Raw genomic sequence first — 24,027 nt, 5'->3', positions numbered from 1 at the left:
TATGATTATAACTTTAAGTCCCAACCTGATATATTTACCTCTTTTGTGCAAATGTTTTCTTTAAGTATAAATACAAATAGGTTGGGCTCTCTTGCAGATGCAACTGTGGCTTTGCATACCTCTAACATCTTAAATTAAGCAACATTCCATTTGATTTCAGGGCAATAGTGCATTCATCATTCATGCTGCTGTACTAACAATATAATACTCAAAAATTCCTGTTGAAAAAGTATACAGTCACTGTTTTGTTGTTTGTGTTGTTCTAATAATGATCCAATACTTTATCTATTACCTCTTTTTCCAAGTGCCAGGTATTATGCTGGTTTGTTCTGGCTTTGCCACATAACATGTGGCAAATGTGTTGTTTTTCTAAACATTTCTTTCAATGTGCACAAAGGCTTACTCACATAGTATTTTGGATTCTTTAATATGTTGATGGGGTCAAAGTACTGTATTTTATCCAGAAGTCTCAGTTTGGCTGGAAAATTCTGACAGTTGTACAAAACGATATCTACTGCCTTTTCCAACAGCATCTCTGTAACTGTTTTGTCACAAGTCTAAATAAGCAAATCTTTTACACAGTATTAGACAATTTTCTGAAACTGTAAAACTCTGTCCTTGGCTCGAAAATGAGCTGTCTTCTATTTTTCTTTTTTTTTTTTTTTTTCACTTTTTTTTTTTTTTTCTGAGTCTTCAGATTAAAAGTATATTTCATGTTTCATTTTTAATAGTATGAAGTCTCATTCAGCTTTTGTAATACAACTTTATTAGTTTATTCACATTTTCCTGGATTAATTGAAAACTACAAAAATAGCAGGTACACCATAACTGATGACTAATGATTTCTGGTTGTCTTCCTTTGCAGGTATTTATTGCTTGCAGTTAAATATTCCCTTAGTTGCATACTTTTCTACCTGTTTGCCATATTCAATAGCTGCAAATTTTAACTGCTCTTTGACTTTCTTAAATTTATTATTATTATTATTATTACTTACACAGAATATCTTTGTAGGTGTTAAGTTCTCTTGTTCTCCCATTTATGAACTTAATCAGTTATTTTTGTATTGAAAGAGAAGCCACAGACAAGGTATAGGTAGATCCTTTCCTTTCTGCTAACTTTAGGTTTTAGTACAAATTGAACTTCAGGTTCAAACTAACTTGATCATTAAAAACTTTTTTAAAACTATTAGTCCTATGGTAGGTGATGTCTGCAGGATTATCTATTTATTTATTTATTTCCAATACCTGTATGAGTTGGGATTTAGCATATTGTTCCCTAAATGGACATACAAGTAGTCACTTTATGCAAAAGATTTACTGCAGTTTCTCATTATTTCAGACTTTGGAACAATAATAGTTATAATATATATGTAAATCTTTCTGCTTTAGTACTGTTTAAGAAGGTTTCATAATTTAGAAGGAGTCTAGAAACTTTTTAACATTACATTGTCAAACACATGCCATGTGTATTTGGGAGTATGACTTTAAAAATTATATATGCGATATATGTACATTTACATCACATCACACACACATATCCTTAAAACAAAAAATGACAATGGACCTCTATCAACAGTAAAGTTTCTCAAATTTATTGATTATATTGATTAAAAGCAATATTCCCCTTTCACTATGGCTCTGAATAATATTACGAGCGAGGAAAATGGGAATTATTCCTAGATTTTACACAAGGAGAATGATGCCCACCTAGAATAAAGATGGTGCCCAGTTACATAAATGTACTGCATGGATAAATTATTATGTTGGGAGGAGACGAGAGGATTCTTTTTCTGTCTTGAGGATATCCAAGAAAACCACATTGTTTTGAAGGACATTTGTTGAAATTTACATTACTATTGTAACAATTTCCACTGGTCCCTAAATATGCCCTAGGTAGTTTGGGGATTAAGATGAACAAATGACTTCTTCCCTGAAGAGTTACCTATTTAATTCAGTATTAAATTATATCTGCTGTAATAAGGAAAAAAACATCCATAGAATTAACTTAATGAGTTATCATTCACAAGTGCTCAACTCACAGTACAAGGTATAATAAAGACCAGAGCTGAGTGACAAGTGGGCAGAAGTTATTGGTGCCAGTACTTTTCATCTGCAATACTATGTTCTCATTCATTTAATGCAGGGACATGAGGAAGGATTTCAAATGATTCATTCTGCTGACAAGATTTTCTCATTGAAAATACAGGATGTCTCTTTGAGGTGGATGAAAACCAAAACAAGCAGGAAGGAATTAGTGCGTCAAATCTGTTTAGTAGTGAAGCACAGAAATTGAAAACTCAGATTTGGAGCATAACTAATCTCATTCTAATACAAACTTCAAAATAAGTCAGGTGAAATAGGGTATAGAAACATCTATTTCTCTTTGCTGACTCTATAGGCTATATAAACAACTAGATCAGATGTAGATATCTATAGAGTAGTTGCTAAAATTATGGGACAAGAACCTCATAATGATTTGCTCATGCAGCTCCATCCATTTTGGACAGACAGTCATTGCATCCCTAGTAATTGCTCAAATCTTTTATTTTTAAATTTGAATTAAAACAAAAATTTAAGAGAGGATTTAGAAGAAATTAAAAAGAGAAATGTTTATAGGACTTTTTCTCCAAGCTGAAAGGGATAAAAGTAACTTCTTGGTTGAAAAAGCGTTTGTTTGGATGATGGCATCAGAATCATGAACAGATGAGGTGGCAGTTGGCTTCTTGGTAGCAAATGAGAACAATAGAATTGAAAGAGACTGTGAAGTGCCAAGAAAGTGAAGTCAAGTAATTCATGACACTTATAATCAAAAAGGATCAAATGAAACTACGCACAGAATAAAGTGACTTGGTGACAGGCTAGAAAAATAATTTCTGCTGCAGCATTTTGAAATATATCTGAGTTAGGGTATTACTTTCCAAGGCAGAAAAGTAAATTATTATTATTATTATTTCTTAAATCTGGAAAGATATTTTTACACAATTAAAACAAGTCTATGAGGTATGAAATTTTAAGATGTTGATAATAAGCAAAGAAATAAAAAAGGAGGACCTCTGATAGAAGAACAAAGAATTGGAAGCAGAGGAAGGTTTCTGATGGAAACTTGGAAAATAAGAGAACCAGAAAAAAAAGGGTATATAGAAACCAGGGAAGGAAAATATTTTAGCAAAGAGAAATAAGTCAGTAGTGTTGGAAGAGACTGGAAGGTAAAGAAGGATGAGGATGGAATTTTGGTAAGAGGAGATTATTGGCAAAAACATAATTTTAATGTAGTGAAGGGGGCAGGAGGCTGGTTTGAAAGAGGGTTTGAGATAAAATTATTAAAGAAAACTGATGACAAACAGAATATATACATCACTCCTTGAGCTCCAAGGTGGGACAGGAAGGCATACAGTAATGAATGACTGAGGCAGCAAGATTAAGAATGATTTTCTTTTTTACTAGAAATAACCAAACCACCGTGCCAAAGGGAGTGAAAACATGAGAAAATAGGTGAGAAAAGTTACAGTGGAGATTGAATGGAAGGGAGACAGGTACAAAGAGATTAAATCATATGAGGAACTTCCATGGTAGGAGAAGAAAGTTTACAGGAGAGGAATAGGAAAGAAAATTAATAGGCAGGGCTGGTGGAAGAAGATCACAGAGCATTTCATCAGTTTTCCTTAAAAACATGGATACCTGGCCAAAATCACCTTTTCTATCCTTTTTTTTTTTTTTTGGCAAGTAATAGTTCAGCTATACACTTACATGAAGATTCTTCAAGTTTTTGAAATCTCCTTCCTTAATTTCAGTTATTTTGTTGTTCTGTAAGTCCAGCAGAGTTGTATCAGGGGGAAGGTCTTTTGGCACTCTTTCCAGGCCTAGGAACAGTGAAAAGAAAAAACAATTGACTTTGAAGGAAACTTCAAACAGGGGTCAGTACTTTCCTTAGTATTTACCTTTCAGTAAGCATTTCTAGAACTCATTTCCTGAAGTATGTTATGAAGACTTATTTGACAACATTTCTGTCTCCAAAGTGTCAAAGGGAGTTTTATTTTGCTATGTCAAATCAAAATGTATTTATTCACATTTCCATTCTGCCTTTTTCTGAGTTATATAAAAAGACGGACTTTGTCAAAATTATTTCTAACACATTTAACCCTGCTGAACTGTGTGGATAAAAATTGTTTTCAGAAGGAGGCATGGCATTTATTAATTTCACTGTGTGCTAAATTTTTTGGACAGAGAGCATTTCCTGCTGTTTAAGTCAATAAACTTTTCTTCAAAGAAGTATGATGGCTAATTGTATTAATTTCCAGAAAAAATATTATTTATTTGACAATAACTGAATAACTTTCAGTGAAGTCCACCTTAAACACACATACACACACACACACACACAAAAAAACAAAACAAAACAAAAAAAAAAACAAAACACTGATTTCAGTTGAAACTATGTGAAACTATGTCCAAGTTTTCTGGGGAACAAATCTCTTGGTTTCACTACAACTGCCAAAAGAACATCAGACAGTTAAAACTAAAGACTCTCTTAGGGACTATTTTCTGAATAGCTGATATGTAAGTCCAATGAAGTCATGGAAATGAAATTATTTAGTGTTAAATAACAGTCACTTTACCCAGCTTTGCTTTCGTACTGTGACTTGGAATAGAGCAAATCTTTTATAGTAATTCTGATTTACCATAAAATTAAAATATTCTTTCTTAACTAGTCCTTTTTTTTTTTTTTCTTCTTTTTTTTTTCAGAATATGAAATGCTAAATGAATGGCTAGTAAGAATAATTCATAATAATTAATAAAGTCTCAATATGAACATCTAACAGGAGTGTATTTTCTTCAGGAAGAATAGACTTTTTAACAATAAAATTTTATACAAATATTTCTGAAGGTATACTCAAACTCTCTTGAAAAGATCTATCTGTAAGTATCACCAGTGTCTCCCCAACAAATCCTGGAAAACAGCCTTCTTAAGTTATCTTAATATGGGTGTAGCAGACCTAAATTTTTGAAAAGTGCTTCTTTTACACTTAGCTTTATCTGATGATAGTACTCTGTGTAGAACATGTTTTGTTGTCCTGACATTGTAAAAAGTTGGTTTCTGAATTTAAAAACATCCCAGCCATTCTTCAAAATTTCTCCCTCCCCCGCGTCACGCTAGCGTCCCAGGTGCTCATACATTAGCTAAACAAGTATTGAAATATATGATTTGGATATTTATTAAAACAGAGTACAATACAGATTAACCTGAATAATCTTTAACCCAACAGAATCCAAAAGTTTTAAAATGCAGAATCTTCCAGCTCCAGATGAATAAGTAAAAAGATGTACTGTACATAAAATGACAAGAGCCAAACCTCATAACTATCCTATCCCATCACCTTACTGATTTTCAGAGCATGAGTAGATGATCCAGATTAAGGTTCTTCATATTACTAAACATTTTTTTTTTCTCATTTAGGCATGAAGTTCATTATTTCTAAAGGCAGTTGCAAAGCCCAAATTACTTTCAGAAATGTGGGACTAGAGGCCCACATAGACCCCTCCCAAAATAAATAAATAAATAATAATACCATATAATTTGCATGTTGTGTTTGGAAAATTTCTGTACTCTGCAGACAGCAGTGATGTCAGCAACTAAAAATTCTGTCCCAAAAGCACTGTTTGTTTAAGAGCATAATTTTGGTATGAGAAGTTTTCAGAGTCTAGCAACTTTTATAGTATTTTTCATGTATAAATGCAAAAATTGGTTGAATTATTTGGATACAAATTAATATTACTATGTTGTGGTTGTCTGTGCATTTATATTAAAAAGACTAGTATTACTAATTTAAGTGCTTGTGACAGAAACCAGTGTACATGAGAGCTATGTAGCTGTATGTTACAGAATGCCCTTGAAACATGCTTTGTAAGAATACTTGGATTGCCATTGAAGGGATAATTTGCTAGGGACTAAACTTCAAATTAAATTTCCAGCTGTACTCTTCAAGCTTCATGTCAGATTCTACAAGCTCAAGCATTTTCTGTGAATAAGGTAGAACTGATAATTTCACAGAGCAATGAAGTTAAGTGGTGATTCATATTATAGTAAGACAAGTATAATCAGATAAACCTTTGTGAACAGTGATTTATAAAAGCTTATTGTACTAAAATCTAGGAGGTACAATGTAATTATTAGTTCTGCATACAAGGAATATAACTGCCATCCCTTAAAATATTGAATTTGTTTTATTACCTATCTCATGTATATTCTTTTATGTGTTTCCTAAAGCAATTTCTAAAAATGGGTTAGAAAACAGCTGAACTGAAACCATGGTATATGATTTTTCCTTGGCTTGTCTGAGTTTTGAACATGTGGAGAGCAAAGTTTCATGCATTGTGTATAGGAGTACAGGATGCACCTCAGGTGCCATAGAGATGTTACATTAATATTAAGCAGTATAGTACACCCACCTACTGACAGCTGTAACAAATAGAGCTCTCCAGTGACACAAGAGTTTGTAAATGGGTGGATCTGGACACTGCCTTATAAAATCATCAAATAATAATTCAGGATTAAACTGTGTTTAATCTGTGGACTGGATCCAAGTGTTTCACTGCTTGTCCCATCTATATTGGTTTGCACTACTACAGCACTTCTACTTGTATTCTACATCTATCCTGGACCTCCAAGCTCACGAAGCCAGGCTCTTCTGTGGAGTTTTGTTGCCTGAAGAGCAATCCTTCAAGTCTTTCTAGTCATAATAGGACAATACATAAGCAGTGCACATGAATGGGGGGGTCAAACTTGACAGCATGACAGAATTTGAAATTAATCTAGAAAACTGCAATCCCACTAGAAGCTAAAATGGCTCTTGAATCTTAAATTAGAATTACCATTGCCCAGGATGATTCTTGGATTTTTCTGGCTGGAAGACAGACGAATTTAGAGGGAAATTGTGGGCTGTACTTATTACTTATTTCCCATGACTTAATGCCTATATACTTCTGAAAACCTATTGTAGTGTGACTCTATGCCCACCTTCTAATGCCTTCCTGTGAAATTTATGTAAAGTCAACTGACAAGGAACTGGTACAGGAAAATACCAGTTGAATCACTTCTTAATCATTTTAAAAACAGTTTACACAACAATTTCAGCTCTTAGGGTTTATATATATATATTATTTTTTTGTTTATATATATATATATTTAAGCTCGTTTCCTAGAAAGCTATATGGCAATCTTTCATAGCAGTCTGACTTTTTATTTGAATACTCAGTGATATAGAGTTTGGTATTCAGTTCTCTGGAAATATTTCAGGCCTCTGGTTTCTAAGATTAATATAAAACTGACTAAAGATTTAGATATTTCTGCCTTTCTATCTGTTAAATTGAAAATGAATATTGTTTTATTAATTTTGATTCAATAAAACAAGATCAGATATTATTTAAGTTGTCAAATGTATTAAATAATTCATGAATGAGCAGAAAAGTTATAGCCCCACCCTTACAAAATGCTTGCTTACACTGAAATTAAAAGCCTAAATATTCTGAAAACATAGGGAACTTAATGAAAGAGTTTTTATCTTTTTATCTAAATTATTGCTTTTTGCACTAAAATAGTTCTCCAAGAGAAATCACAGAGTCACAGAATCACAGAATAGTCTAGGTTGGAAGAGACCTCCAAGATCACCGAGTCCAACCTCTGAACTAACGCTAACAAATCTTCCACTAAACCATATCCCTAAGCTCTACAACAAATCATCTACAAATTGTCTTCCTTACAGAAGCTAAACAAATATCCATTCCTGCAATATGTGCCAGATCAGTGTCATTCTCTGCAGATTACAACAAATAAAAATTTTCTTCTGTCCAACATCATCAACGCCTAGCATTTTTCCCACCACTGATTCCCACCAGCATACATGTATGTGTGTAAACATGCATGGATATGACAATACATAATGGGTAGAATATACTAGAGAACAATAACAAGAAACAAGTAAATGAGCTTGAAACACTTCCCCTTGTGGCTCAGGATCAGTTGTATTTTTATTTTCCTAGCAGAAGGTTACCTTTTCTTATATCCTTATTCTTTCCTATTCTTAACTAATTCTTACACTAGTAACTACATCACAGATTTCTGGAATAACTAATGTAATAATATGATCAAATGTATTAGAGGGATGCCTAGCAAAGCTGGATCCTCCATGGATTTCTTTCACATAGAAAACAAGAACCCTCGCTCACTTTTTTGAAGGAAAGGCTCATCTAGAGTCAACTAGATGTTCAGTAGAGAGAGGTTATCAGGACCAGAAATCCCTCCATAGTGGGAGGAGGTAACCTTGGTAACCACGGTAACCTTGCAGAAATCAGGCTTGTCTCAGTGGGATCCTACCTATGTGATGTGCAGTATTTTCTCATTATTTCTTAAATAAATTAGATTAACACAATTGCAATATCTGGCTGCTTATCTGTGATTACCTCTCTACTTGGAAAGGACAGAAGTCTGATGTGCCTGGAGATTTTATGAGACCAGAAATGAAGCACAAATGAGCCAAACTAATGATACAGTGAGGCTGGTATCATTCAGCCCTTATTGAGTCCCTGAGAGAGCAGCAATCTGTGGCTAGTCATCTCCTGTGTAGTGATACACCAGCCCAACTCACATATGCTGCCATTTAGCCAGCCAAACAGGTGTAGGAGATGTAGCAAGGATGTGGGAATATTGTGAGGACTAAGGGGGATTAGGGGTTTTGGTATACAAGGCAAGCTTCATTACATTTGCAGCTTAGGGAATTACCTGCTCAGCTGCAGGAGCTGTGATCAAGTGGCTGTGGAATTGTTTAATGCCCAAAATGTGAAGGGTGGCATTTGAAACCTCCCCACTATGAAGGGGCTTCAGTTCACTGCTCCAGTTTCTCAGAACTGAGAGTCTGCAATGTGGCATGAAGCCACATTTCTGTTGAAGCCATACAACTATGCCGAAAAGGAATGCAAGATTTATGGGGCTAGTGAGAGAGAGGAAGCAAAAGGGAGTCTGAGTCTGTAGCCCAGAGATGAGGACACTTCCCTGGGAACTGTATCCTTGCAACGCTGAGACCGCATAGTCAAAATAAGAAATATTTGACTGGTGCCAATTGCAAAGAACTTAAGGCAGCAGAGCCTGGTTTATTATATATATATATATACACACACACACATATATATATTTTTTCCCCTCCCCCTATCCAGTTTACAACAAACAGGGATGGGGCTTATTCCCCTGAATAAACATTCCCTTTCCCAGTTTAGGAGAAGGGGTCAAAAGGCAGAGGGAGATCTGAATGCTGTAGCTCAGATACATGTGTTATTGCATTGCAACACTCACAATTATTATCATAGGGGCCATAAAATGGGGCTCTTTTCAAGTCTCCTTTAGTTTCCACTAACAGCTGCTGCCAGCTGAAGAATTTGAGCTGAGTTACATGTAATTCCCAGATGTGGTCATCAGCGGCTGCTCTCCCGGTGGGGGCAACCTCTCCAGCAGCTGCCTGTGCTTCCTCTGCTATGTGTTCTCCCCTGCTCAAAGCCCAGCTCTGCCTCGTCTCAATAGTGGGCTGTGTGGACACTGAGATAAATGGGGTGAATGGCAAACTCATGGGTTCAGGAGACTTAGTCAGGGAAAATAACAAGATTCAAGGACAGCTTTCTGAAAGGATGGCATTCAACACTTTGCATAGTGTTGAATGCTTTGAATTAGAAGAGTTCACTGCAACTTTCCCAGTCTCTGTACTTCAGTATTTACTGGAATTTGTTCTCTATTGTGTGGGATTTGGAAATAGGAGTGGTTTCACAATTTGAATCCTACCAACCTTAAAAATTAGAAAAAATTGTCCTTCTTTACAGAGGAGTACTCAACCTCCTTCTCCCTCCCACTTTCAAAAGAAAAGTCTGTTCTTTACCTTTCCTTTTTTTTATTATGAAGTCATCAGTACTAATGGGAACATTTTAATAATAATAATAATAATAATAATAAAGCCTGAAGAATTGGAGAATTGATTTTCTCAGGTGATTATTCTTAAAGATTTAAAAAACAACAACAACAGGAAAAGAGCAACACAGTTTCCACTGGAATCCATTAAATCCTTAAAATACTTCTTAAAGGTGACAACCATTTTTCAGATATTCTTCCTGCTCTTCAGTCTATAAGCTTCATGTTCCATTAAGATCCATTTGGAACTTTTCATCATTTTCATCACATATTATTATTTTTGCATACCTCTGACCCTTCCCATTGGAAAGAATGAGAAAATGAACTCCATTCCCTGCTGAGATGGCCTTTCACAAAATTAGACCAACTGGTATACTACTACTTTGGTATTTTTTGTTTGTTTGTTTGTTTTCCCAAACTTTGTCAATATCTTTTTCCAGAACAGAGTGAGGAACACAGGGAAGAAAAAAAAAAAAAAAAAAAAAAAAAGACACATGATCAACTGGATCAACTGTGCATTTCCATTATAATAGTGTTAATAATTGTAAAAACCCAAAGAAAGGTTTTAAAATGAATGCATAACTTATCTGCTCACTTCCATTTCCATCCACTCTGTGTAGTGACCACATATTTCAAAATAATAAAATATCTGTTAAGATATTGTAAGATACAGATGTTATGAATTATTTTTCTGTGATAGTGACATTTCTGGTGCAGATAGATTCAGCCTCCTGTCTCAAATAATAATAATAATAATAATACCAAAGAGTAATGATATATTCTTAAATCTTAAAATCAAGCAAATACCATTTCTGTGTTCTTTCTAACTGACTTAATTTCAAAAGTCTGGAAGATATATACCTTATCAGAAAGGACAGATTTATTTTAGAAAGGAAGAAAAATATTTTTTAAAACAATCATGAGTCTTCAGAGATTAAGACATTATGTAAAAAATAAAATATCGTGAGATTTCTGAATAACTGCTAGAATTGCCAACATTACAATTCCTACTGTCAAGATTACTGACATAAAACATTCTATCAGAGAACAGCAACAGTCCTGTGTGATTCATGCAATCTGCCAGTATGGTATGCATCATGGCTTTAATCAACATGGATGCAATGCAGATGTACTATCTATGTATTCATGCATTGAGGTGAAACATATATATTTTTAATGAATATTCACAGTATTCAGAAGAGAGCATTTCAATGACTGGGGAAATTTCTAGCATTAAATTTTGAATGAACCTTTGGATATTTGATCTTTGCCTGGTTCACAGTTTAAGCAGCAGGCAATAGATACAAATTTAAGTCTACCACTCCAAATCTTTGTGATTTACCAGAATTAGAACTAATTTAAAGGGATAGAAATAAAGAGTGGTTTGGGAGGATCTCCTGTACCTTCCAGTAAACTTACACTTTCCTTTTCTAACCACATAGTCATTGCACAGCTCTAGTTTTATTATGATCTGAGGGCAGAGGTTTGTTACTGGTATTTTAGGGACATGAGCATTTTTCATAAATGTTTTAGGATTGCTTTCAACTTACTTTCATGCAAACAAAGGAAGAGAGCCACCGTGAATATGTCTAACATAGTGAGTAACATTTAAATAAACATTGAGAGAATTTCCTGAAAGAATTAGGGAGCCTGCAGAGCTGTTAGTTCCCTCTTTTTACCAGATTATGTTATATATATTCTAGTGACTCTTTGACATTTTGCTTATTTTACTTATTTATTTTATTGGTTATTTACTGATAGACTTCCTCCAGGTCATCTGAAAGAGTCATCTCTTCAAGTCCATATGATGTAAGATCTCCACCACAGAGTGAGAGAATAAAGATAAAATAAATTTTAGCCCCTGACCATGAAAGCTACAAAATTTTCATTAGATTCCTATCTTAAGTTCCTTTTTTGTTTTTCCTCACCTATATCTGAAACTTACTATAGGTCTCCTTTTTTTAAAGATTTCTTTTATGGCTTCCCTTGAAAAAGTGAGATTTTCCCTTTCGTGTTCATACCCTCCTCCTTAAATCTTTTCTATTTTATCTGCCTTCCTGTTTTCCTTCCATTGGTTTTCTTCTCTTTCATTTTTATTCTTGTATTTATCACACTGTATTTTTTAAAATTTCTCTGCTGCTGCCACTATACAAACATTATTAACACCCCTCCTTCCACCCTCCCCCCCCACACACCTTTTTTTTTTTTTTTTTTCATTTTTTCCATTTTTACTTCCAGTGGTGAGGAATTAATATGATCTCCTCAGTTTGAAGGTGTGGAAATCCTAATTGAACTTATGGAAATAAAAGGCATTATAGTTGAATGATAACAGTCCTTTAGTCTTGTTTGGCTAACTCACTTGTGTCTTTGCTCCTACCTTTCTTGGACAGAGGTGTATTTTTGCTTCTTTGTTTGTTTTGTTTTGAGAGAGAGAGAGTCTATTGCACCCATACAAACACTCTTTTTCCATGTTACCCTAAAATATGAATTCACTGAGAGCCAATTTAGTGTCTGAGGCCCACACTGGAGCAGTAGAGGGGAAAATATTTACTGGAAAATGAGCTTCTAGACTTAGTGTTTAACTTGAATGTTTGTAGTGGTTAGCTTGAATGCTATGTCTAAAGTGAAAATGCTATAGCAAGGAAACTGAGGCTATGCTGAGCTTTCACATTTTAGGTGATGCAGATGATGCAGCTGGTTCTAGGATGACTTATTGCACATGTTAATTGTGATGACATATTACAGAACCAGTCTGTAAATTCATTTATATTTGCAAGTCTGTAATGCTGTAACATTTCTAGAAATAATCCGTCCATTTCTTCTACCATTAAATCCCTAAAGTTACTATGAAATCAGGTGGGCTTCTAGTTTTCACTGCTTTTGTATTATTTCATATTTATTACATTATTTTTAATATTGAATAAAAACTGCCATCATCCTCTCCCTAAAAGATTTTTGTAGCACTCCAAATAGTTTCCCAGAAATGAACACCAGGCTAGTATGGGATATCCTCCTAGATGTCTTCTCACCTAAGAGCATGCACAGAGAGTACACACAGAATCTTTAAACGTTGTTTTTCACTTTTTTCCATTCTTTATAGAATGCCTGAGAAGTCTACCATAGGATTGCACATATAGCAAATGTAACCCTGTTAACAATGGTGTACAGACCTATTCAAGGCCATCAATCCCATGAGCTGAAAACTACTACACAAAAACAAACAAACAAAAACCCTACAACAACAAAAAAGCCACAGAGAAAACAAACCATCCAACGAAACAAACACACACAAAACAAAAGAATAAAACACACAACACCTCCCCCATACACACATATTTGTGGGCACGGTCCTTGGTTTTAAAGGCTGTGTGACTGTGCTCACTGTTTCCATCACTTTTCTTGCTGAGAAGCCAAGGAGAAATTTCTGCTCTACCTGTTTTTTTTTTTTTTTTTTTTTTTTTTTTCCTAGTATTTTCTTTTCCTTTTCTAGACAATAATGCTCTGCATGAACGAACCTTTAAACACAATACAACAGAATTCTAGCATTTGCTATTACTGTTAGTCAGGACAAGTATGTAAAACAGGAGAAATAAGATTCAAAAGAATGTACAATGCATTGTAAAGCACATATTATTTGACCTGAACTTTATGAAAATACAAAAATATATTCAGGAAAAAATATATATATTTTTCCCTGTAACCACATGGTAGATCCAGGACATAGATAAAGTAAAACACAGACCAGTTAATGAGGGTTCTCAGTGAACTCTGGGAAAGAGCCTTTGGACTCCCTAGCTCTTTCTAAGACTTGTCAGGGAGTCTTTAGCAGGTGAATAGCACAGGTTTTGTGTCTTGCAAATATCAATAGTTTCTAAACAATTATACCTGTTACCAAATACTACAACATATAAAGATGGTGAGAATTTAATACAAATATTATAGATGTCCATAACATTAGTAGATGTCAGTAGTGATTATTTAGTATGATTGAAGTGTTTCAGTTACCTGCTATGTTCTACATGACTTAACAGTTGACTCACATTTTTTTTTTTTTTTAGCTATCTATTAGTTACTTATTTGTACTGTGGGATATTTTAGAAATGAAACCTTGTTCTATTATGAACCAGAAAACAGTCACTTCTTGTACCACTTGCATTTGACACTCAAAATTTTCATTCCTGCCACTATGCTTTCTTAAATTGTATTTTCTAGTCTAAAAGAAGTGAATAAATCTAGAAACAAAACAAAAGCAACAAACACACAGAGGTGGTAACGGTTACCTTGGAGTAGGCAACAAATAAAGAGAGGTTGTATTTGGAATGAGCTTTCACCCAGAATCATGTCTATCAATGGGAACTGGAACATCAAGAATTCAAGTAGTAAAACTGGTGGTTTATAACAAGGCTTGTCTTTTGTTCTTACAGTGGAGAAAACTAATATTTTATAAGTATAGATCACTCTACATCTAGCCAATATTTTTCTTCTTGACAACTTTTCAAGAGTGTTTTCTAATTATTTTCTTCTTAATTTCATAATTGTTTCAGGATTTACTGAGCATACGGCTTTCTTTCATGGTTTCTTTAACTTCCAAGACAGACCCAAAATAGTATGTAAACTGAATAGATAATAATTTTTTTATAATCATGGCAAATTTATTGAAAAACAATATTACTATCCTCAGCTGACTTTTTCATCCTTTAATTTTATAACACATAGCTTAATAACTTAACCTAAAAGCACAACAAGTAAAATGTAAGTTAACAAAAACATTTATTTTAAAATATACTTTTTAATATCCGGTCATTTAAGATAATCTGGTCATTCATGCTTTTTTTTTTTTTTTTTTTTAAAAAAAAAAATGCACTTTTAGAAACTCATCAGATTTTTAACTAAACATTTAGCTATAAAAAATATGGTTTAGAGAGGATGGTAATGGTAGAGATTTAAAAGCTGAAGTACTCAACAGTTTCTGTTTTTCCAACTATTTTCTTGGACTCATAAAAAGACTGAGACTGATCACCAATAACTTAAGTATTATTTTTCTTTAAAAATATTTTGTGTTGACAATGGAAGTCCAAAACAAGGTATGTCCCAAAGGAGCTAATTTCCTTTAAAAGCAGAGAAGTTCCCAATCAGAGATATGATCAGAAAACGGGTGTTCAGTTATTTTTGGAAGATTTTATACAAGGTAAATTGTCTTTTGTCAACAAATAATTAGCTGTTTTCACATTAACATTTTTCACATGTTGAAGGGCTATTAGTTAATATAACTTCGATACTTTATGTATTCAGATAAACTGTCCCATGTTACTGGATCCCTGGAATAATGTTTCACACATCTGTGAGCTTTTCACCTGCTGATCTCAAAGTACTTTTCAAATACACAGTCCAGCATCCATGCTGAGCTTCAATACAAGCTTCTTTACAGCTGGAGAAACCCTGCAATTCTGAGCTGTGAGCAAATCTCGAATTTAAGATGTAATACAGCTTGAACTTTAATTACTGACATTCATCTCTCCCGCACCTTTTGGAGACTGCAAAGCCCCCATGGATGCTCATGACAAGATGGTTGAAGGAACCTTCACCTTCTGTGAAGTCTCTAAGGAAGGCGATTTTACCCCATCACACAGAACACAAACACTGCTCAATTTATAAGGGGCTGCTAGACTTGTCTGAAGGTGAAATAAAGCTCTGTCCACTATCACTGAACATAATTAGGGAGCATTCTGCATCTGCCAAAGGGCTGAATAATTACATGTTCTTTCTCTTGTCTACCAGGGCACTCTGAGAGGAACCTTTTCTTAAGACTCCCTTTGGGAGTCTGAGACTTTAAATTTAACTGTCAACGCTTCCTAGGGCTTTCACAATGCACGTTTGCCTGGGCAGCTGACTTCTTGTATTTCCTATATTTGATATTTTGATACATGAAGAGTTTCCTCTGACCAGCTATATCAGCCACTCTGCAGTGCATGCTAATAAGGAAGACTACTATCTCTACAGAAAGCACAGCTATAGCGTAGTAATGCCTTTATTGAAGCATGATCAAAAAGTGAACCTGTGGTTCTCTTTTGGCAACAGGAGGAAAAATCTGAAAAGGCAGAGCTTTCATAAAAATGCCACAGTGGTCTTCTTTGATGAGATCCTTGAGCCTGTTGCACTAATGTAATAAATCTCATATGAGGTAGGCGCACTGGGCCTTGTTCTCAATACGTCAGTAACTGCACCTCTGAGAGAATTCTTCTTTGGGGTGTGAGAAGACAATGTTCTCTTTCCTGCTAGTTCAGCTTTTGGCTCAGAGGCAAAATAAATTAATTTGAAGGTAAGTGTTTAGGAAGATGTGACTAAAGCTTAAAAGTACAAGAATGCAAAAATTCAGCTGACACTAGTGTAACTAGACCACCAGGCATTTTTTTTTTTCACTGTTTTTATAAAATTTAGATTTTTTTTTTTTAGTATTCTCATCGAGTACTCTTGAGACATGGCAACTAGGAAAAAAAAAAAAAAAAGTAACAATAAAAGGGCCAAACCTCATCTCCAGACCCTCCTGGATGTTATAGTTCTCCTGTTGTGTTTTCTTTTCCACAGAAGTCTGTGTCAGGTAGTAGGCTCTTCCTTACACAGCAAGAGTTTACAAATAGTAAATGACCCATCAGGCATAAAATGAAGCATGCAGAGGAAGAAGAGAAATCTCCATAAGTAGCCCAGGTCAGGTTCCCCCAGCTTCCTTGCTATAACCTGCCCCCTGCACCCAGCTGTAAGGAGGCCTCCTTCCATGCCACAGATTGAGAGTGGAAGACAGGATCTAGATTACAGCTTTCCTTTGTGGACATGGATTTAATTTAGTAAATTATTAATATATCCTTTGGAGGAGTCTTGTTATTGCCTGAAGCTTTTCTTCAATTAGTGCCCATGGGACTACATGAATCAACTTGATAATTCTGAGGGAGGGAGGTAGCTAATTTGATTGGGTAGGAAATGCCTGGAACTGCAAGGGAAAGGCACACCAGGAGCAGTGGTTTGCAGGGAGTTACAACTCTCATTGCTAGTGTTACGGCTCCAGCATACATGTTGTCTCCCTGATCACTGTGCTCTGTGCCCTTCATCTGACAGCCAAGGAGCATGCTTGGTCAGCTTGGCAGAACCTCCACTGTTCCGAAAGAAATTTTGAGTTCTTATAGTCAGCTCCTGGCTTTCCTCAAGTCTTTGGGTAAATCTGACCTCAACAGAGCCTGAGTCACACAGAAACAGACTTAAGGCAGGAGGAGTGTAGAACAGAGGCACACTCAGCTGTTCTGTCCCTGCTCTCAGGGGTGTCCATTGGACCTGTGTCCTGGTGAGCCTCCCATTTGGGCCAGGCCTAGAAGTGGCTGTTATAGCTACCTACACGTGACAGGGATAGACAAAACTTCGTGCCAAGGCTGGATAATGCTGAATGGTTATAACTTCCCTGAGCTCTGCCAGGGAAATATTACTTATTTTGCTGGACTGCATTTCTGAACCCCAGGGAGATCTCACTTCCTTTGTGCCCAGAGGCTGGATGTTACCAGCCCAGCTGCTTCAAAAGCATTGGCTTATCATTCCAATATCTGCACTATGGGGGCTTAAACCAAGCTGAAAATGTATTTTTTATCATCCCTCTCAAAATTATCTGGAAAACATAGACCTAGGGCTTTAATCACTTTATTTCTGAGTCTCCTTGACATTATGGGACTTTATTAACCCAGAAGCAATTGCAGGCAGTGGACTGTATTGAACCCCCTTGGAAACCACATGAATGTGAAGGGGAACTGAATGAATATGGGAGCAACAAAGGGTTCCTGTATATCTCTACTTTTTAACTAAGTGAAAGCCCCTTGCATTCTGAAGAATTAAAACAGATTGGGGAAAAGTTCCTAAAATAATTTAAATTCCAACAGCATTATCCAGTGTAACAACAATAAAAACCTAAGGTCTTCATGGTATGTGGGACAACCTCCTCCCCACTCCATGTTTGCTAGTATCTGGTGTCTAAGCAGTGAAAAAGAAAAATCTTGCAACAGGGCCAGTACTGTGAAAGTTTTATGAATGCATGGGTAGGTTAGTCTGTGTTCATTTGTGCAACTTGGCTTGCATTGTTCACTGGGTCCTTGCCAAACATATCCGTTGCATAATTATGTGGCTTGCTTTAAAAAAATCACAGAAGTTTCTAGGGATGTAACTAATGTTTCCCCCTTGTTTCTGTACTTATACAACACCCACCACAGTGAGACCCAAGCCTTTTTTGTTAGAGTTGTGCCACGACCTACAGTAATTATCAATGGTAATATTATAACATAGGGAAATAGAAACACCTGAAATACATTGGAACATCTGAGAGAAGATTCAAAATAATAATAATAATAATAATAAAAACCTGTAAAATTATGTCAAGATATTTGTCTGTCCACTGAATAATCTGTCTAATTTTCTTGTGAGGAAATACAAAACCAAACAAATATATATATATATATATATATATATATTTGCACTGACTGACTAAAACTAGCATAAACCAAAAGCAGTTACACTGAAGTCAACTTCATTACTTGTGATTTCTGCATGGTAAAGTCAGAACACAGTGACGGCAGGCATGGCTTCATATCCTGCTGGCCTGACGATATAGACAAGCCCTTGTAATTGTGGGAGTATGGGGATTTTGTAAGAAAAGTTCTTATGGTTTCAACTTGAACACTGTCTAGGAGAGATATTTAATTAGGAACTCCAAAATGTGTTCATTGTTTTGGAGTGTTTCCAAGTTCTTTCCTTCAATAAGCTGTTTCTATGGTTGATTGTTCCATGATTCAGTGTTGGTTATTCCATGCTCATGTAATCCTATGGAAATAGGATGATTTTTATGTTGAAGTATTTGTCAGTATGATTAAGGGTGTTGGAGTCTGGACTGTGCAATTTAAGACCTTTTAAAATGTTTCCATACCCACATCTAACCTCACTGAATTTATTTAATAGAGTTTTGAAGGAAAAACCTTGAAAAATGATTTTCACTGCAACAGAAATCTGTGGTGTTTCAAAGAACAAATGAAATGTGCATACATAAAATATACATAAAAGATCAAACATATTTTGTGGTCATGACTGGACCCTTTGGACACACTCCAGGGCTTACCTAAGTCAGAGCACTGCACCACGCGGAGATGGCACTGGCAGCGGAAGGGGCACACTGGCCCAAATCCAGATATGACAGGATCATCTGTTGGAGCCATATCAGCTGACCCCTCATCCTCCAGCATAAAGTCAAAGAGGCCCATCTGGTGGAATGGCTTGGCCAAGCATACTGGCAGCAGTAAAACAAAGAGGAGAGCCAGCCTCATGGCTTAGTTCATCGACTCCAGGCAGAACCTAGGATCCAAAGCAGGGAATTTAAAACAGAAGTAGCATTTTTCCATAGCTGCACAGTTCCTGCTGAAGGAGGTCCAGCATATCCACCAGTTGCATAACTGTTCCTTTCAATAAAATGAAATCTGAATTTTGAAAATAGGACAGTTATGTGATAGGATTCCGGTAACTACTTGCCAATAGCTTTTTTTTTTTTTTTTTTTTTTTTTTTTTTTGTACACAGAGATTTTAAGGCATCTCTAAACACATCTGCTTGCACATTTAGAGTAATATTTATTAGGAACAGGCAGCACTGTCAACTTTGTTATGCAAAACAGTCAACACAATAAGCCACATTTTCCATGTGTCTGTTTTCTGCCAATGTAACAGTCTATTTGATTTCATTAGCATTTATTTCATTGCAATGGGTTTGTTCCCTGGGTATGAACCTCAGGTTCCCAAACTCACTGTAATGCAGTAAGTCATGTCTTGAGAACCTGCCCCCCCCCCCCCCCCCCTTTTTTTTTTTTTTTTTAAGTTCTAGCTTGCTGTGTGTTTTAAATTATAGTAAAGCTGACTGAGAAAAAGTAAGATCTAGTGATGGGGTGGAGAGAGAGGGGGTAAGATCTTTAGCTATTTAAGTAAGCTATACTTCATTCTCAGTTTAAACAGCACAATAAAATGGAATACAATGTTGTGTTATATTAGATATTCTTGGCTTTCTTTCCAGACTTTTGGCTAGGGGATTTTACATTATAACAATGCACCCTGAAAATTCTCTGCTTTGTAATGCGTAAGTATTTGAACTGATGCTTGTAGTGTTGTCAGCACACTTTCTAACTGGACTTCAGGGCCTCATCCTGCAGTCTTTCATGCTCAGAAGCAAATTTACAGAATTGTGAATTACCACTGATTGCTACACTGCCAGATAAGCAAAACTGCTTTAATATGTGTTTTCAGGACTTCGGCCTAAATGCATTTCTACACACTGCACATTGTGCTACCTATGTTGTTGTGCACTAAGAAAAATATATGAAACAGCTGTTTCTAGGTTTTGTATCAGGTCTGTAGAGATCAGCTAATTTTCTGAATATTACTTTTACTATTTACTTTACGTAAGGAAGCTTATGTTTTGTAACCTTTCATAGGTCTAAAAGCAACTCAAATACACAAAAAGAATATTGTCTTCAAGTCATCAAATGATAGAAAGGCAAACTTGTATTTTATTTAGGACACTTAACATATTCCTGAATACTGATACTGATCTATGTAAGGAAAGAAAAAATATTCAATAGCTTCTTCAAGTCAATAACTAGATCATTGAAATTTGCTGCTGAAATGCCTTGTCTGGGTGCTAGTTGGGATTTATATTATTCAGAAGTTATTCAACAGTTAAGGGTATGCTATATCATTTCCTGGCTCCATATTGACTAATGAAGATTGAAAAAAAATAAAAAAAAAAATGGGAGGGAGGGAAAGGAGAATATCTCCCTCTCTCTATTGACATAAGGAACCTACTAGGTAGGACTAGATGACAAACATGGACAGCTGATATTAGGTGAGTGTTGCATACTGAGGCCTCTCTAGAATACCACATCCAGGTACTTTAACAGAAATAGTCATTATGGAAAAAAAAAAAAAAAAAAGTAAAAATATAAAAATCACAGGCCTGGAATTATATACAATCTGTATTGTGCCAGAGTTCAATTACCTTTACAATTTGTTACCTACAGGTGTCAAAAATGCAGTCCTGCAGAAACCTCTGAGGTTCAGTCTTAAGAGGATGATAAGGCTACCTTATCAACTATGATATCAACTATGTTTTAAAATCAGTTTACAGTTCTGTCATCTACCTGACAGGAAAACAAGTATCTAACATCTTCAGATAACCCAAAGACTTCAAAGTGAGTTCATGTGGAGAAAAACACTGTTTCTGTTATCTCTATAAGAAACATAGTTGGTTTCTTAGTTAGACCAGAAAATATTTTCTATTCCTGGAGTAGACCATCATATTACCCACTATATGCATTGAGGAACTTGGCAGACCCTAACGTCATCTAGAGAGTCAAAGCCTTTTAGCCCATCCTGGTAGCAAAGACCCATGCCATACAAACTCGTGTCATGTAGCTGGGACAGGCCGTGTTCTTGGGTGGAGCATCCTCCTGCACTCCCTCCTACCCTGGCCCCTGCTGACTTCAGGGCGGTGTCCCATGCCCAACATATACCCCTATAGTGCAGTATTGATGGGCAAGCAAGGATGCCACAGCAATATCATGTTAATACATTGTGGTAAGTTATGGTTTAACTTAATGCAAGATTTGGCATACTTATTATTATGTACATATGATTATAGAATAACAATGCAACTTATTAATAGTTTGAAATGGGAATGCAAACCTGCTAAATCATCACTATTTGTTTTAATAAGCTGCTTTGCGAAAATTATCAGTAAAATGTTACCTGAGTACAGAGTATTTTTCAAAATGCTTATTAACATCAATAAACATTGGGAAAGCTGTGCACTATCCCTGGCATGGTACTGTCAGCCAGTAATTAAAATAAATAAATAAATAATAAAAAATATTAGCTCTTTCTTGCATATTATTATATTTTGAAAAAACTGTTGCTATTTCCCCCAGTGTCACTGCCTAAACACCATCCTCCCCCAACCCCCACCCCTTTCCCAAGAATGCACAATCAGGATCTTACCCTGGAGTTAAATTACTAACACCCTCCCCTCACAAGGGGGAGTGGGGGAGGAAGGAAAAAAAAAAAAAAAAAAAAAAAGGCACTCTGGAAGTGTCTTCACACTTTAGTACTTGATCGTATTAATATTGATGAAGTTCATTTATCTCAGTGAAAGCCTGTAGCAGGCCTTTTCCTTAGGTCCCTGTTTTGCCAAAACTGTAACAAATTCAGAAAGAACTGTGTATAAAGGAAGAGTGTAGGGCAACAAAGGATATCAAGGATCTAATCTGATCACAGCAGAGAAAATAGCAAACACAATTACATATTAATCAAGAAATAAAAATAGATATGTGTATGCATATATTTATTTATGTATTTTCCTACTGCAGGCACACATATCTGTTCATATTGTTTGCATGTGTAAATGAACATAAACAGATACAAAATATATACAAAAATGTACTAGTAAGAAATGTTTACATTTCACTTATAAAAAAAAATAAGGAAGGAAAATAAACTCTGAATTCTTAAAGGTCTGTGACACAATATTTATGTCTGCAGAACAGAACTGTTTAAATTTGCTTTAATTATGTGTTTACAATGAGTAAGACTTTTCCACAAACAGAGGAAACTATAGCATAGACTTGGCCACATTTCAGTTCAAAATAGCACTAGAAATATGCTTCATCAGTTCACGTCACCACAGTATTGGTGGTCTTCTTGTCAGTTTGCCTTAATATTATCTTTTAAATATTAATTCATCCACCATCAGACATCTCTCTAAATACCAAAAATGGCAAGTTAAACAATACATGCAATTTCGAAGAAATCTCCTTCATTATGTGTTTTATTTTTTTTTTTTTCATGTTTATTTTTTTAGTAAAGTCTAGATGTGGGAAAAAATCTTGGGAGTCTAAAAGAGACTAAAATTCTTTTAACAGGAATTTCAACTCCAGGAATTTTCTTTTCTACTATTTCATTCACAGGCAGCTTCTTTAAATATAAGTCCTTCATTTGTACACTGTAATATAACACTTTCTAACATTACAAAGACATACGTCGATCTTGTTTAACTATCTACTACACATCTTTTTCTCTCAAATCAAAAATTACACTCATTAAAGTTTGGAATATATATGAAGAAATCTGAATAAAAATATATATCTCAGAGTTCCGTTTAAACAAGAAATACAAGAACTCAACACTTTTTTTTTTTTTTTTTTACACTCGCTACATCACAGATTCTAAACACTGAATTGCAAACAGAGACTATACTGCTGCAAAAGTTTACAGTACAGAAAAAGAAAAGACTATAGCAGTTCTTACACAAATCAAAACAAGAGACAGAACAGCCAAATAAACAGTAGGAAATGTGCACAGTCCTTAAGAATGCATTTTCATGTTTTCAAGAAACAAAAGTACTGGATACAACATTTAACATTGCTAAACATTTAGTAAGATTTTTCCTTGCCTCTGTTAAAATTCAACTACTTGCCGTAGACTTGCCTGAAGTTTTATTAGTGCAACATAGTTCAGGAGAATTACTGAAAACCATACCTTTTAATCCAGGGATTTGCAAGAGGAGCTCTCAAAGCTGAGATGTAATTAAACTAAATATTCAACCCAGGCAAAAGGCTTTGCAGGTGTGGAAAGGAGGAGGGGGTAAGTTCAGCTCAGTGACTGTCACTTGGTGGAAAACCCTCCTGCTTCTATTCCATAGCACAGTTAAAAAATAAGGTTTCTCTCAATGAACACAATCCAGGCTGACACCCACATTAGATCATATGGTAATGATATGTCTCCTGTATTGTAGCCAGAAACTTTATCAGCTCTTTTGCTTTCTTTTCCTCCTTTTTTTTTTTTTTTTCCATTTGCTTTATTCCTTTTTCATCTGTTTAGATTTTCAAACTGCCTGAACATTATAAGACAGATGTGTAGCTGTAAATCATCTCACTTATTTTATTTCAGTCTCTAAAACATATATTTAGTGAAGTTTTCTTGTTTTAAATTTTTTTTTTTTTTTTTTTTTTTTTTTTTTTTTT

General features: G+C 35.2%; 1 protein-coding gene across 1 annotated transcript in view; it reads right to left on the bottom strand.

Moving 5' to 3' along the window:
* DCN (decorin) overlaps positions 1-23,769 on the bottom strand; it is a 38,598-nt gene extending 14,829 nt beyond the window's left edge. Inside the window, exons 1-3 of the mRNA XM_035337357.1 lie at positions 23,543-23,769; positions 19,089-19,321; positions 3,748-3,860 (exon numbers count right to left, since the gene is read on the bottom strand). Coding sequence (XP_035193248.1) covers positions 3,748-3,860; positions 19,089-19,293 — 318 coding nt within the window. The 5' untranslated portion in view covers positions 19,294-19,321; positions 23,543-23,769. The remainder of the gene's footprint in view (positions 1-3,747; positions 3,861-19,088; positions 19,322-23,542) is intronic.
* Between the last annotated feature and the right edge of the window lie 258 nt (positions 23,770-24,027).

The sequence above is a fragment of the Oxyura jamaicensis genome, chromosome 1, assembly GCF_011077185.1.
Source record: "Oxyura jamaicensis isolate SHBP4307 breed ruddy duck chromosome 1, BPBGC_Ojam_1.0, whole genome shotgun sequence".
Taxonomy (NCBI): Eukaryota; Metazoa; Chordata; class Aves; order Anseriformes; family Anatidae; genus Oxyura; species Oxyura jamaicensis.
This window is presented reverse-complemented; position numbering and strand designations above follow the sequence as displayed.